The sequence below is a fragment of the Rhipicephalus microplus genome, chromosome 8, assembly GCF_043290135.1.
Source record: "Rhipicephalus microplus isolate Deutch F79 chromosome 8, USDA_Rmic, whole genome shotgun sequence".
NCBI classification, from domain to species: domain Eukaryota; kingdom Metazoa; phylum Arthropoda; class Arachnida; order Ixodida; family Ixodidae; genus Rhipicephalus; species Rhipicephalus microplus.
Genome location: NC_134707.1, coordinates 92,095,297 through 92,110,357, shown reverse-complemented (window position 1 = coordinate 92,110,357; position 15,061 = coordinate 92,095,297). Strand labels below are relative to the sequence as shown.

General features: G+C 43.8%; 1 protein-coding gene across 1 annotated transcript; it reads left to right on the top strand.

The window, feature by feature from the left end:
• The first annotated feature begins 1,754 nt into the window (after window positions 1–1,754).
• LOC142769243 (uncharacterized) lies at window positions 1,755–12,801 on the top strand. The gene is made up of 2 exons (XM_075872327.1): window positions 1,755–1,846; window positions 10,250–12,801. The coding sequence occupies exons 1-2, from the start codon at window positions 1,844–1,846 to the stop codon at window positions 11,489–11,491; spliced, it is 1,245 nt and encodes a 414-aa protein (XP_075728442.1). The 5' UTR covers window positions 1,755–1,843; the 3' UTR covers window positions 11,492–12,801.
• Window positions 12,802–15,061: the final 2,260 nt, after the last annotated feature.

Here is a 15,061-nt window from a genome sequence, read left to right as displayed (position 1 = left end):
CGGAAAGAAGAAACTAGCAGAGACAATATCAGACATAGTCACAGCGCATACACAAAAAAAACTGACTGTTAGGGTGCTAGAAAGAAGCAGCGACAAAAATACTTGTCAACAACGTAGTGAAATACGCAGGGACGAAAAAGTGACAAAGACAAGCACCGCTAGAGACTAAAAAAAATTCCGCTATATCCACGAAGTGAATGATGATGAGTGGGCGAAGCTCCGGAGGTAAACCTGGTAAACCATGAATCCTCTGTACATTTTGCCCACTCGATTTTATTACATCGCTCCCCCTAGCGTACGTCGCCGCACTAAATCGAACGATTGCCTTCAATCAATGACACGCGCCATATGTGACATCATTCCTATTTTATAAGATCTCGCGTCTTTCATCAACTACAAGTACCGCTTTGTAGTTTATAACATCTTGCATCTTTTCATCATCAGCTACAAGTACCACCATCTAGTAAACACTACAAGAGCTAAACGAGAGGTGGCTACATACAGGAGATGGTACCGCCATCTAGTGAACACTGCAAGAACTAAACTCGAGGTGGCTACATACAGGGGACGGTACCGCCATCTAGTGAACACTGCAAGAACTAAACTAGAGGTGGCTACATACAGGCTACAGGGGACGGACAGCCCACGCCCTAAGGAGCTTTGCCCCTAAAAAGAAAAGTGGCAAACATGGCACGCACAGCCTAAGCATTGCTCCTCATTTTCTTCATAGAAGAATCTTAAATTTTGTGTATTTCCTTCGCCTTCTCGAAACTTCAAAAATACTTCTGAGATAATTCAGATAAGTATATTCACATGTGAATGATAGCCAAATAAGGTTTTCTTACGACACCTTTGCCCCAACCAGCTATGATTCTAACTCTAGTAATACACACGCAAAGTCAAATTCGACCACTTTCGCACTCTATAGGCCAATCAACAGACCACACGAGTGCGCTGTCAGCACCTGATTTGATTGATATGTGGGGTTTAACGTCCCAAAACCACTATATGATTATGAGAGACGCCGTAGTGGAGGGCTCCGGAAATTTCGACCACCTGGGGTTCTTTAACGTGCACCCAAATCTGAGCACACGGGCCTACAACATTTCCGCCTCCATCGGAAATGCAGCCGCCGCAGCCGGGATTCGAACCCGCGCCCTGCGGGTCAGCGGCCGAGTACCTTAGCCACTAGACCACCGCGGCGGGGCCGCTGTCAGCACCTCATGAGCAGGAGTTGACTACGGCAGTTTATTTTTAAATGTCTCTGTTTTGAAACACCTTAACATTTTCCTTGTTTTTAAATATATTCTTTCGTGCGATTGTCATAGTACGGTCTGCCTTCATCACACAGCCGCTCTTTAGCTCTGAGTTTATTTGCGCAACGTGGGCGTATATTCCCGATATGAGAAGTGGGAACGAAGGGTTGGCTTCAAGCCGACTGCAAGACTTATCAGCGTGATAGCAGTCATGGAAACCGCCACTTCGATAAAAAATTGACGTTGTTCTGCGTTCCAACAGGTGGATGTTGCCCTGATTCTGGAAACGCTGAAGGTGCATTCGCCATGCTCACTTCGACACAGCGGTGCACCGTAGTTGGTTTTTCGAATGAGTTAGACTGGAGACCACTGAGCTTTGCGGAGCCCCTTCCGTCGTATCCAGTATGCCAAGCCTGTGGACTAGTGCCCAGAGTGACAGCACTGTTGCCCTGTCTACACGTTTTCTGCAAGAGCTGCTTCGAACAGTGCCGCCTTGATTCCAGCCACTGCTGTCTTTTGACGGTCAACCTGCCAGCACAGAAGATGTCGAATGGAGAGAGTTTCCAGTGAGAAACCTTCTCAAGCGCATGGTAAGCGAAGGGGTGAACCCTCGGCTCGTATGGTAAACATTCAAGTATTGTGACTGAAAGAGCCAAACGAGGGAGTAGAAATAAAAACATTTGTGCTTTCCAGATGATACGAGGTTTACGTCGGCTTACAACATTTTGAATTTTTTTGATATTGCGAGCTGAATTCTTAGCTTCCCTAAAGGTAGATTTTTGCGCAATACCAAGCTGCGGCGAAGCCATGTCACAAGGGTCAGAGATCTGGGCCTGTTGCATTTTGCAACTGTTTAATACATGCTTAGACTGTAGTGTTCTCACTAAAGGGTTGCACGATGAAGTCGGTGCGCAACAAAGACTTTTGCTACGCGTGGAAACAGCTTTGACATTTTATGTCTGAATTTATGCTCTGATAAAATGGCGGAGTTAACGAAACCTCCCCCCCCCCCAAAAAAAAAAGATAATTCTCTCAAAAATGCAACTTTTATTATGCACCAATAGATATGGCACCACGATGAAAGCATTGGCGTGGCATACCCAGTATTGTATTTCATTAAAGTGAGTAAGAATGAGGCCATGCAGAAAAAAGAATTTGGGTTTCGAGTATACGCACTGTGTAGGGCAGTTTTGTAGTGTGTGATAGCAGCGCCAGGAGAAGCATTATTGTTTCGTCGTGTACGGCAAGGGAGACAGCAGCTCTCGTGTGCCTCTCCCTGCTTCAGGTGGACGAAAAATAAACGCTCTAATAAGGAATAAAGGTGCATGGATGAAAACTATACTAAGCCGTTTAGGGTAGCTACCTCCCTTTATCTGTACAGTAGATGCTGCTTTACTGCCGGAAAAAAGTAGTCTTCTTCCTCTTTTTAACACGAATATATAGTGGGTAATGTCTTTCATCTGAGGTCTCTTATCCCTGAACTACTTACGGAAACAATTGAAAAAGAAATATAAAGTATGCGCGCGTAGCTTTTCTTTGCCAAGTACCGAACCGACACGTGGCGCTGCGCTGAGCATGAATCTTACAAATTATCCTGTTAAAAAGCCATTGCATGCACGAAATTAGTGACTGTTCTGTGCTGCCACCATCTTTGCCATTGCAGTGAATGTCGAGTGTGTTCCGTTGTTGCTGCTTATTTTCGGAAATACGTCAAAGTTCCTGGTCGTAGATCTCAGACTGTCACTGTCGGGGTCGGTGCGTTGCTTGTGTTCAAGAAATCACGGTGAGAGCAAGGACTAAAGATAGGCGTTCGACTTCGAACCAAATCAAGGCATACCCCTTGGAGAGTCAGTTGTCCTGTTACAGATGCATGCTAGTGCTCGAAACTACTTATAAAATATTCTAGAGACCCCAGGGCTTAGAAAAATTATTTCATTCGAAACAGCTAATGTAATGTCTATGCTGAATCTCTTGGCTATGAGAGCAGTGCTATAGGATGTGTGTGGATATGAATCTTTTTGTAAGTGTAGTTGTTGTGTGTACATCGTAGTTTACCAAAAATGTCAAAAACACTGACCTTTAGGGGGAAACTTATCAGCTGATGTAACGTCAGGACTGACGTAGGAGCACAGGCGTCGGCATTATTAAAAACGACACGTTACGGTGCAATGAACTGAATATGATAGGTAACTTGCGTTTGCTTCCTGCACTGGGGTCAAGAAACACTTCAATATAGTTTTAGAAATTATGGAAATAAAAATGCGATGTTTACTAGCCTAAAAACATTGCATTTATCATATATGTATATATATATATATATATATATATATATATATATATATATATATATGCATTGGGCTAACATTGCAGCCTAGTTCGCAATATCATCACATGACGCCTGTGTCATAGGATATGCCAGCATAATGTGTTCTTTAAAAGCAGTGTCAAGACCTGGCATGATTTTGTAGCAATATACATGACTTCCACCGAGAAAGTCCGGTCGAATTCCTGCTCGGCTCCTTACTTTTATACTTCACATTCATCCAGCCAACGCTGCCCATATGGCTTTTCTTAACGCGCTGGCATTTAATTTACCTATGTTCGTTCTTGACCTTCCTGTATAGCCCCGCCGCGGTGGTCTAGTGGCTAAGGTACTCGGCTGCTGACCCGCAGGTCGCGGGTTCGATTCCCGGCTGCGGCGGCTGCATTTCCGATGGAGGCGGATATGTTGTAGGCCCGTGTACTCAGATTTGAGTGCACGTTAAAGAACCCCAGGTGGTCAAAATTTCCGGAGCCCTCCACTACGGCGTCTCTCATAATCAAATGGTGGTTTTGGGACGTTAAACCCCACAAATCAATCAATGACGTTCCTGTATAGATGAAAATGATCAGTCATCGGTGGGCACACCCGAATACCATAGATTGTTGTCTACGAGTATGTTACATGTCTATAGAGGAAAGCGTTGACGGCGTGCGTGACGTTTTCATTGTATTCACGTCTTGTTCCCACAGTCGTATTTGTAAAACCTGCACCTTTCCACTGTTTAATCAAAAAAGCCAGATGCGCCTGATCCAGCAATTCACACCATCAACTGACCCTTTCCTTTTTTCGCCCATTGCCTAGTCTTCGCGTGTGGTTTGCGGTCATGGGGAAGAAAGCCCCCCTTGCTGTGCCTCTAGACGGGAATGAGATAACGTAATTTTTGTTCGATTGTGTCCAAATCAGTGGGGCGGCGCCTTGCGTTCGTCGTGATCAAAATCTTGGTGGTCCCGCTGGCTTTGTAAGTAAAACGTTGCTTTCAGAGAGCGCGTCGTTATTCGTGGCGCTACGCGGGACGCAAATGGAGACGCGTCACGTTGACGCCGCAGCATAAATAACGTTGTGAGGTGGCGGCACCCATGCTTCGACCCATGAAGGAGGGGCGTGAAGGAACAAATCTGAAAGACTCGTAATAAGGGAGAGGGACACACGTCTATCGCATCTCCTGGCGAAAGTGCTAGGAAGCACGCGTGACGCAAGCAGCCCTACCCCTCATGCAATGCCGCATTACGACCACTCCTTGAAGTAATGCGAACCGACGGGTCTCGTGTAAAAGCGCACGTTTGCACTGGCAATAAATGAAGTTAAGGAGGTACTGGTCAAAACCCTCTTCATCTTCTATAGCAATTTACAGCCAGCTAAGGAGGCAATCACAAAGGCACGAAGACGTGGGTGACTGCATAGATAGATAGATAGATAGATATATTGATTGACTGATTGATTGATTGATTGATTGATCGATGGATGAAAGGATGGAGTGATGGATGGATGGAGTGATGGATGGATGGAGTGATGGATGGATGGAGTGATTGACGGAGAGGTGGATGGATGGAGTGATTGACGGAGAGGTGGATGGATGGAGTGTTTGACGGAGAGGTGGATGAATGGAGTGATTGACGGAGAGGTGGATGATTGGAGTGATTGAGAGGTGGATGGATAGAGTGATTGACGGAGAGGTGGATGGATGTAGTGATTGACGGAGAGGTGGATGAATGGAGTGATTGAAGGAGAGGTGGATGAATGGAGTGATTGACGGAAAGATGGATGGATGGAGTGATTGATGGAGATGGATGGATGGATGGATGGAGTGATTGATGGAGAGATGGATGGATGGAGTGATTGATGGAGAGATGGATGGATGGAGTGATTGATGGAGATATGGATGGATGGAGTGATTGATGGAGAGATGGATGGATGGAGTGATTGATTGAGAGACGGATGGACTGAGTGATTGATGGAGAGATGAATGGATTGAGTGATTGATGGAGACATGGGTCGATGGAGTGATTGATGGGGAGATGGATGGATGGAGTGATTGATGGAGAGATGAATGAATGGAGTGATTGATGGAGAGATGGATGAATGGAGTGATTGAGGGAGAGATGGATGGATGGAGTGATTGATGGAGAGATGGATTGATTGTGAGATAGATAAATAGATACATAATCGTACAATGCAACACAAACGCTTTTCTAACGCGCTGCCTTGATATGGTGGCTAAATAGTGAAGTGAAGGAGCGTTACTGAATAGGGGGTAGGTTGGCTGTCGTTTCCTAGCCTAGGCCCATCAGAATTTCCGCCGCCATGCGTGCGAAGTGGCTGGCAATGGGCCAAAAAGGCACCGTAACATACGCATTTACAAACGCTCCCTGCCTTCAACTGCACTCGCCGCCGCCTCCAGGCAGGGTGCTTGAAATGCATTTGTGCTGCGTTGGCACCACTGAGGACACCGCGTTAGAAGCGCGTTTCTGTTGCATTAGAGTCGGTGACGTAGGGATCTGGCCAGCCGCCACCGCAGCTGATTTCGTTTGCTCAAACCACGATTAAGAGTGGCACGTTCGCGGTGCGCGAATGCGCCACTCACGGGGCTCCTTTTAGGGACGAAGCTCCTTATAGCGGCACCCGTTCGTCCCTCGTAGCTGTAGTAGTAGACGTAGTGTGTAATTAGTATTGAATTTTGACCTCCAAGGTGGTGCCTGTGACAGATTTCCTCTGTGCGTTTTTGAACAAAAAAATTCGCAGCGTGCGCGTTAACTAAAAGCCGAATTTTCATGTCCCTCATTCCCCCTTAGCAGCCAATGGCATGTACATTGAGCACTATCTGGCAAGAAAGGGTTGCTACGTTATACTCGCTGGGGACAACCTCCTCTGTTTAGAAAGGTTTAGCGAGTGTTGAGCCGCAGTGCCATGAATACAGTGAACTAGTATATACCATGAACTCGAGGTGCTTGAAGGTGGGAAGTAGACACGAAGCGCAAGCCGTAAGAAAGTGTGCGTGTGCCACCTCTCGTTTGGTCCTTCGAATGTCCGCTGTATGGCGGTGCATATGCGGAGTATATGATGAACAGATGCGAGACGGTGGTACCTGGAGTGTTGAATACATGAACGAACGGACACACAGACAGATGCATGGACGGACTCACGAATGGCTGCACCGATGGATAGACGCATGGACGGACGCAGGGACGGATGCAAGGTCGAACGCAGGGATGGATGCACAGATGGACGTGCGGACGCACGAACAGACGCACGCGCGGACAGGCGAGTGGACGCGTGGACGGTCACACAGATGGACGCATGGACACGCGGAAGCAAGAACGAATGGATGCTTCGCTCCACTCTCCATCATTCACTCCGTGGATATGCTGCCAATTTTTTTTTTATTTTGCGGGCTTTTTTGGTATACGTGAGACTTTCTTTATGGAAAATAATGTAACGGTAGGTTTCTGAGGACATCCTCGAGCTTTTAATTGAATTGGTCACCTAAAGGCAATATTCAGCAAATTAGTTACCTAATTGCCATTAACAAATTTATATCTACCAGACCAGAAATGGTGTGTAGTGCGCAAAGGGCTGTAAATAATAGGCAATTAATTTCAGTCAGCTACCTTTAATGTTTATATTTCAACCCTTGGCTAATTATTACTGGAGAACTCGGCATATGCGCATTTAAATCTGGGAGCTCCAGTTAGGGCCGCCAGGGTCCATTTCAGCGAGTGTAGAACACTCCTTTTGCTTGTTGGCATGGCGTAGCACGTTATCTTATCACGACCTGGGAGCTGACGAGTGATTCTTCACAAACTGCTTGAAGACATCGAGTGTGCCACAACGAGACTCGCTTTCAGTGAAAGAAATTGTAAATTTAAAACCCGACTTCTCATCGTTAGACACGATATCTTTGAGAACTAACAGACAATGGTGCATAGAGAGGTATAGGTGGCGTTGCAAGAAGTAATTGCAAAGCAAATGCAAAGAAAAGAAAGTGGATGAAAAGATAACTTGCCATTTGCGTAACTCAAACGTGCAACCTTAAGATAGCGCGTCCTATGCTCTATGCCAGTGAGCAACATGGTAGAGCATCGTGGAAGAGCATCGTTCCTTCTGTATTTTAATATGCACAACAAACGACGGGACTGTGTGGCGTCAAACCGCAAATGAAGAAGAAAACAGCTTGCATTAGTGATAAAATACAAAGGTGCCTTGGAGAGCACCCAAGTGAGAACCCAGCTCCATCAAGAATAGTTTTGTTATATCGCTTTTAATGCTTATTTAACATTATAGCAGTTCCCCACACCGGCTTCGGTGACAACTGACACCCTTGTCGTGATCTCACAACAGCTCTCGCTAGAATGAGCACACTCGTGGCTGTTGTTTGAAGCAATCTGTAGTCGAGAATGTTCCCACTTTCTCGAGTTTTCTCAAGAAGGTTTCATAGATAATTTTGGCAATAAATTACACTGTTTTCGGCTTTACTGTTCGGTACGTGCGAGAGTGAGCAGTTCTTTCAGCCACGAGTCCAACCTTGCAGCTGTCAGTGCTGGATCAGAGAAGCTCGTGTTAAACACTTGTCGTCTAAACATCCGGTTTAAATTTTCTTTTGTACACACAAAAAGAATGTCACAGCTAAACGTCCTATGTTGTGTTAAACAGTATTGCAGTGTTACGGAGCGTATACGTACGCTTGGTGCTGTCGAGCAGCGAGTATGATTGAATCACATCGTAAGGTTGTCTGAAGCATCGTACACTTCTGAAGCGTCCTACGTACCTGCTTTTATGCGAGGGAGATCTGGATGCTCCGAGACGTTTTGCTACTCTATGTTTTGAGGATCGTGAATACATTCTTTTGTTGGGGGTTCGACTCTTTTTGCTTAACTAGTTTCGGAAACGCTAAACGGCAGTCGCCTTTGCAGCTTTTCCCACAAGATATTACTTTTGCCCAATATACCTCATTAGTGTTATTATGGCGCTTTTATAGTGAACACTCCAGTAGTGTTTCTCCCGATGCCTGACCGTTTTTGAAGGTGGCCTCAAAAGGCTTGTACACGAATATTCGGCAGTTTCATGGCATGACGAATTCCGGAGGTTCCATTCTTACGGTAGCTATTAGCGCGAAATACACTCGAGAGACGAACAAGCTTTGCCCTTGTTCATGTCTCGTGTTTGGTTCGCGTAAAAGCTACCGTAAGAATAAACCAACACGCCCATAAAGTCACTCTACTGAGGTTCTATTCTAAGGAGCAGTTTGCACTGCACTGCTCACAATTCACAATTCGATAGATTTGTGTTGAATCTTCGGGCGCATGAAGTACGCAGATAGCATTATCGCTATTGAGATGTTTGAGTGCGCCACTATGCAAGGAGGGCACGCAGTTGCTAGCACATAAACTGTTTAAAAGTAACATGGTTAATTACGTGTCTGCATATAAGAGACTGGTGCACTAAAGCCATCTTGTTTTTATCAGACAATGACTTCGTTCCTGCCCCTCCCCGAAAGCTTACCGACACTATTCCGCATTTTTTGAAGATTGGAGGAACTGGAAGCTGTCTGCAGCTCACGTGTTCAGCTCATCTTCAACCAAGTGTCAGCATCACATGATTATGACAAATGACGCGTTGGTACCATCGCGAATTCGGGCTACCTTAGACAACATGCTTACATCAACCCATGGCGGGAAATGTTTGGCTTCCTGAAGGTTTACGCCTTAGATAAGCTGTAGGTAACTCTTTCACTTGCACGAGACACCTGAAGCTTTGCCTTTGAATATATAAGGCAACCTGAGCGTGACTGTTTTTGGATCTGTTAGTAATTTTTTTTTATTTTATTGCTCACTCTTTGTATAACATGTTAATCCGGAGTTCGGCGTGGACTTCAGCCACTACATACCACTGGCTATTATGATCTAGGTTTTCTGCCAGTAATGGTTACAAAAAATTCGGCAGCTGTCCTCGCCCCCAGCAGCTCGAAGCAACCATGCGGATCGTATCTTCTATAGCTTGTGATGAAAAACGTTTCTGCGTAAAAGATATTTTTGCCAAAAAACTGTTGAAGAATTGCCGAATAAGCGCGAAGGGATTGGCAGAAACCTACCTGAGTCTTCTACGCCTCTGCCCACCTGCGCACGTTTGTTTATTTTTTATATCAGAAGAATCACTGCTTTCCTTCAATTTACTTTCCACATTATCCTTATTTCACTGATTACCACTGCTTTCTTTAGGTTAAGGATAATTCCAATTTGTCAATATGACTATGGTAGATACTAATGAAGAATAAGATATATTCAGCTACTGTCAATTCATCTTGCCTAAATACTATACCTGTATGTTTGTTTACACTAGCTTATGAGCGCAAAAAATACAGAGCTTCTAAAAAAGACAAACACACAGCGCTGATTGTGCCTTTTCTATAAGTTTCATCTTTTTTGCGCTCATAAATCAGTCCCAATATTCATGAACTAACTCGCCAAAGCAACAGTTTTAACTGTATCTTCAGCTCTACTTACAAAAACATGCGATGACACATCAACCATGCTTTCTTTTTCATTTGCTTCAAGTGCAATGAACAGTGGTGTAAATTCTCAGCACGTAACAATGTTAACCTCCAGGACGTAGAAACTACCAGCCTTTGAAGAGACGTAAAAAAATATCTGAAGTAATTTGTTTCTCTCTCTTGCAGGTGAAATGCTGGAACGAAGACCGTGGTTGCGACGTTGTTTTGCCTGCATCGGAACTCAACAAACACTTTTGCAAAGATTGTGACCACCACTCCACTTCCTGTCCTAGATGTTCGATGGTCGTACGCTGTAATAGTGTGTGTGCCCACATGGAGAGCGAGTGCATGGATCACGCGATGTCGGCGCCAGCGGCGAGTCCTCAACTGAACTCATCTAGCCAGCATGCGACAATGATGGCTTTGAATGCAAACATGTGCACACGTGTAGGTCAAATCAAAGACACTTTAGACCACCTTACCCAGGAAAATATCACCCAAAGTAACTGCCTCAATGAGATTTCGCAGTACATGAACACGATGAAAGAAACACTTAAAGAAATATCACATAGAACTAGAGATTTGGGCAGTGTTGTGTCTGCCTCAGATGTATTACATAGCACAGTAACACTGAATCACCATGGCCAAATGTTACAAGAGCTTTCAGGAACAATAGGCAATTCACACGAAGCACTGAAAGATCTTTTATATGGCACGAAGCGATGTGTCGAAGAGCTGAAAAAAGACACAGCAACCACCTTGAGAGTGGATTTAAAAGAAATTGTTTGTGGTGAGGGGAGCGTGCTGAGGGAAGCCATGAGAAGAGATCTTGAGAATGTCAAAAAGGCAGCCTCCAGCAACTGCGCAGAAACTGTTGCCGCAATCCTTGAAGTGAAGGAGTGCGAGAACAAAGCCGGTTCGATTGTGAAAAATACAGAAAAAATCTCAGCCTTAAGCTCAATTACACTAAAACGACACGAGTTCTCTGTAGAAGGTCTGAACACATTTAAAGGCAGAGCACTTGCAAATGGGTTTTGTGCATATGAGAAGAAAAAAGTGTACACATCGGGTTATCTCTTGTCACCAGGCATATATTTTAAACGAGACGGACAACATGTTTTGATGTGTCCGCACATGAGGCTGCACAAAGGAATCATAGACAGTGTTCTTCAATGGCCCTTTGAGGAGAACTTTAGGCTGACCATCAAACATCCATCACAAAGCAAGGAGTGTCAGAGACTGGTGGTCGCTACTAATATTAAGGAATATGCGAGACCTGATACAGAGCAAAATGTTGGAGCATATTGTACTGCCCGCTCATTTCGCTTGGATGAACTGGAACGTGAAGGGTACATCGCGGACGACAAGCTTCAGGAAGTTGGGAGCTTGTTTGAAAAACAATTCAAACTGAGAACTCGATTAGGTTAACTTGAAGAAACGATCTCATGGCTCAGTCTGCAATAGCACTGCTGCCCCAAACGCATCCAATCCAAGTGAATTAGTTTGCAGCTCAGATGTGCTTGCGGTACTAAGGACACTTAAGTATTCGTGCTACGTCTTTGTTGGTGTGTAACACAGCATGTTTTAGTTACTAATTTTTATTATCAATGTGTTTGAATCAAACACTTGAGCACTAGCTTCACACGGTATTGTAATCGTTTCGCGAAAACATCGGCACTGGTGTCGTTGGTTGTGGGCGCAAGATTGTCAAAGGTGCAAAATAATGGGAATAAGAAATTTTCGCTCGAATAGTAATGCTTGAAGTGACTTCAAAAAGAAAACTATCTGTGTATGCCTTGTAGTGAAAGAAACCTTAATAAAGCACGGCATATTGCGAGGCAGATGTGCACCGCGCCAGGTTTTGAAACATGTGAATGATGAAAGAGCGAAAGTTTTAGAGATACTCCCACAGAAAGGTACTCACTCATTTTACTATACTTAACCATGATTATAGGCGAAAACATAAAACTTAAGCAGCTACCCACAACGAGTGAGAGGTCTATTGTTGTAGAAATCTGAGAAGTTAGCCTAAAATAATTTCATGACGTGGTACTTAAGATTAGAAAAAAAGAAAAGTACTAAAAACAGTAGAGGAGAGGTGTGGTTGATGATAAGCTTGGTGATGAGTCAAAAGCTTGAATGCTCTAAAATGCTCTAAAAATACCTATATCTTTTTTGTGCTCTTTCTCACGCAAAAACATGTTAAAAACTTTGAAATTATGCGGTGATCATGACTTCAGGTATCCAAAAAAAACTTTAAAAATACTATAGTTGTACGTATTAGAAATGCCCCCTCATCTACACTTTATAATGGTGCTGCATGACAACATCTGATTGGTGAAATAGCCTGACGCAACTTGCTGCAAACGACGCGCATATAAGGTGCCGTAACCAGGGGGAAGTCAAAATGAAGTGCACCAAATGGTAGCGACCATGTCTCATCTAAGTTTGCAAATTTCCCTAACAAGTATACACTTGGGGCTGTGACACCTTACATGTAAACAGTGCTATGGTTGACACTTTGGTAAACAGAAAAGCGGGACCTTTGCGAACGTGAGTCGCTCACTTCCCATGCTACGCACTTCTTTGGGTTTTGTAATAAGGGAACTGCCACGCTTTTTTTTCTTTCACATGCACATTGCATGCGGTGATGTCACGAATCTCTCAGTGTGTGCAGGGTTGAGTACCAACAGTGATTTTTGTTTTTGCGAAGCGGTCATAAATGTCGAAACTATTTATTTTTGCTATTTTACTGCATTATGCTATTTATAATACCCTAACAACAATATGAGAACAGCAGTGACCTTGATGAGTAGTTTCTCATTTGAGTTTGAGTAGTTTCTTCAATACTTTATATTAACTGCATACCGAAGGCGCTCTAATTTCTAAAAGCCTGTCCCAATGTTCAACGGGCTTTAAACAACTTTGCGTATTCAGGCTCTTAAAAAAATGGCAATGACAGTGTTCAATCTTCCCGAAAATGTTCACTGGAGTGTCATATATGGGCACGACATCAAATTATCAGCAGCATCAGCGCCTAAGTTGAATCAATTCATGATGCAAACCAATCGTAAGTGATCACATATAAGCCCATACTTGAAACATCTTAAGACCACCTTGAGAAAAATACAGCTGAGTGTTACCAATGCCCAGGTGAATTATTTACACGAAGCCAAACATAATGCCCTAAAAATGTCCTGCAGACCAGTGAACAATATATTTAGGCTCAAGGGACTATGAAGAATTTGCATAAAACCTTCCCTTTTTTTATACAAGCGGGATGATACCTTTCCTTAATTTCAGCACTATTGCCCTTTTCGACATCTCTATACATCTGTATTATTAAATGAAGTGACAAGCAGCTGTGTGGCTACTAGTATCCGCTCCCAAATAGGCCTTACGAGAATATCGCGCTGAATTGCTATACAGTTGAAGCGAGGCAAAGGTATATCGTTGGCTACCTTAGTGTTGGTGCAGTTGAAAATTTTTCTTCGCTTAAAAGAAAAACTAATCTTTCTAAATTTTCTGTTTATTTTACCAACAAAGCATACTACACAACGCTATAAAAGCCACATTTTTACATTAAATGCTTCACTTCATAAATAAAGCTGCAATATTAGTCACAATGCTATCTTTTCTACTTTTGTCAAATTATGTCACTTTTCGTGCGTCATTCGCTTGTGAAGTATTTAAGTCATTAAATATAGGAATCTATAAATGACATGGTGTGAACATAGTACTCGCGATAAAATCAGTGACTTTTTATTAAAAACGCTATACAAGCAGCATATTGCTATTTTTCGTAAAGGCCAAAAAAAACTTCATAAAGAGCTAAAACAAAAATTGAATAATCAATAGTAGTAAAGAACGACCCATTCCTTCAGATTGAGGAAAAAGTGTTTCCCACTCATGGCTCACAAATTAAATATTATACCAATCAGTTATTTCTACTCAGTTTCCCTTTTGGTACCTAAATCTATCTCTCTCTTTCTGAGTGTGTGTTTAAATGGCCGTGATGGTGAAGGGGCCGTAAGCGTCGTAGACAGGAAATGGTGGTGGTACCCTACCATTAACGGTTGCCAAAACTAAAGGATGAGAAGAACAAAAAAAAAAGCTAGGAAAGAAGTGAAGGAGCGAGAGGGCAGTGTTTTTCCTAAACAAGGAGAGCTCTTAAAAGATTACGTAATTCGGCCGTAATCATCGCAAGAACTCGGATGAGCACAGTCCTTTACTTTTGAAGTCCTGTAAAGTAAGGTATAGTTGTTAGAAGATATCTAAGTTCTCAACAACTTTCATTAAGAATTATTCAGCCGAAATGTGCACCACTGCGAGCTGTAATCACGGGTGGGTGGAAAATGCGTTATCGGTAAAAGCACGAACCTTTTTGATACAGAAGAAGCGGCAGATATGAACTAACAGAAAGCCGCATAGAGGCGCTATCAACGCGATAGCATCAACGAAAACCACCACTATGTAAGAATGTTGACGGCGTTCCAAAATTTGTGCGGTAGGCGTGGCTCTGACAGCGAGAGCTGTTGGGAACAGCATTCACCATGCCTACTGTTATGTCCGGAGTTGTCGTCCGAAAGAAGAACGGTACCCTACGCCTCTTCGGAGACTACCGGAGCACTGTCAACCTGGCGCAAAAGCATCTTCCTACCCACTGCCGACACCGGAAGGGGTTTTTAGCACTCATCGTGGTGGAAAAATCTTCAGCACCTTGGACTTGACACTAGCCTACCAGCAGCTGAAGGTGAGCGAATCAACGTCTGAACTGCTCACAATAAACACTACTAAGGGTCTTTACAAAGTTAAAAGGCTACCATTCGGAATATCTGCAGCGCCAGCAATCTTCCAGAAATTTATGGAGTCTACACTTAGCGGGATCCCAGGTGTTTGCGTCTACTTCGACGATGTTATTGTCGGCGGCGCCTCCAATGAAGAGCACACAGAACGCTTGGAGCTCATTTTTGAAAGGCTAGCAAATGCTAATTTGCG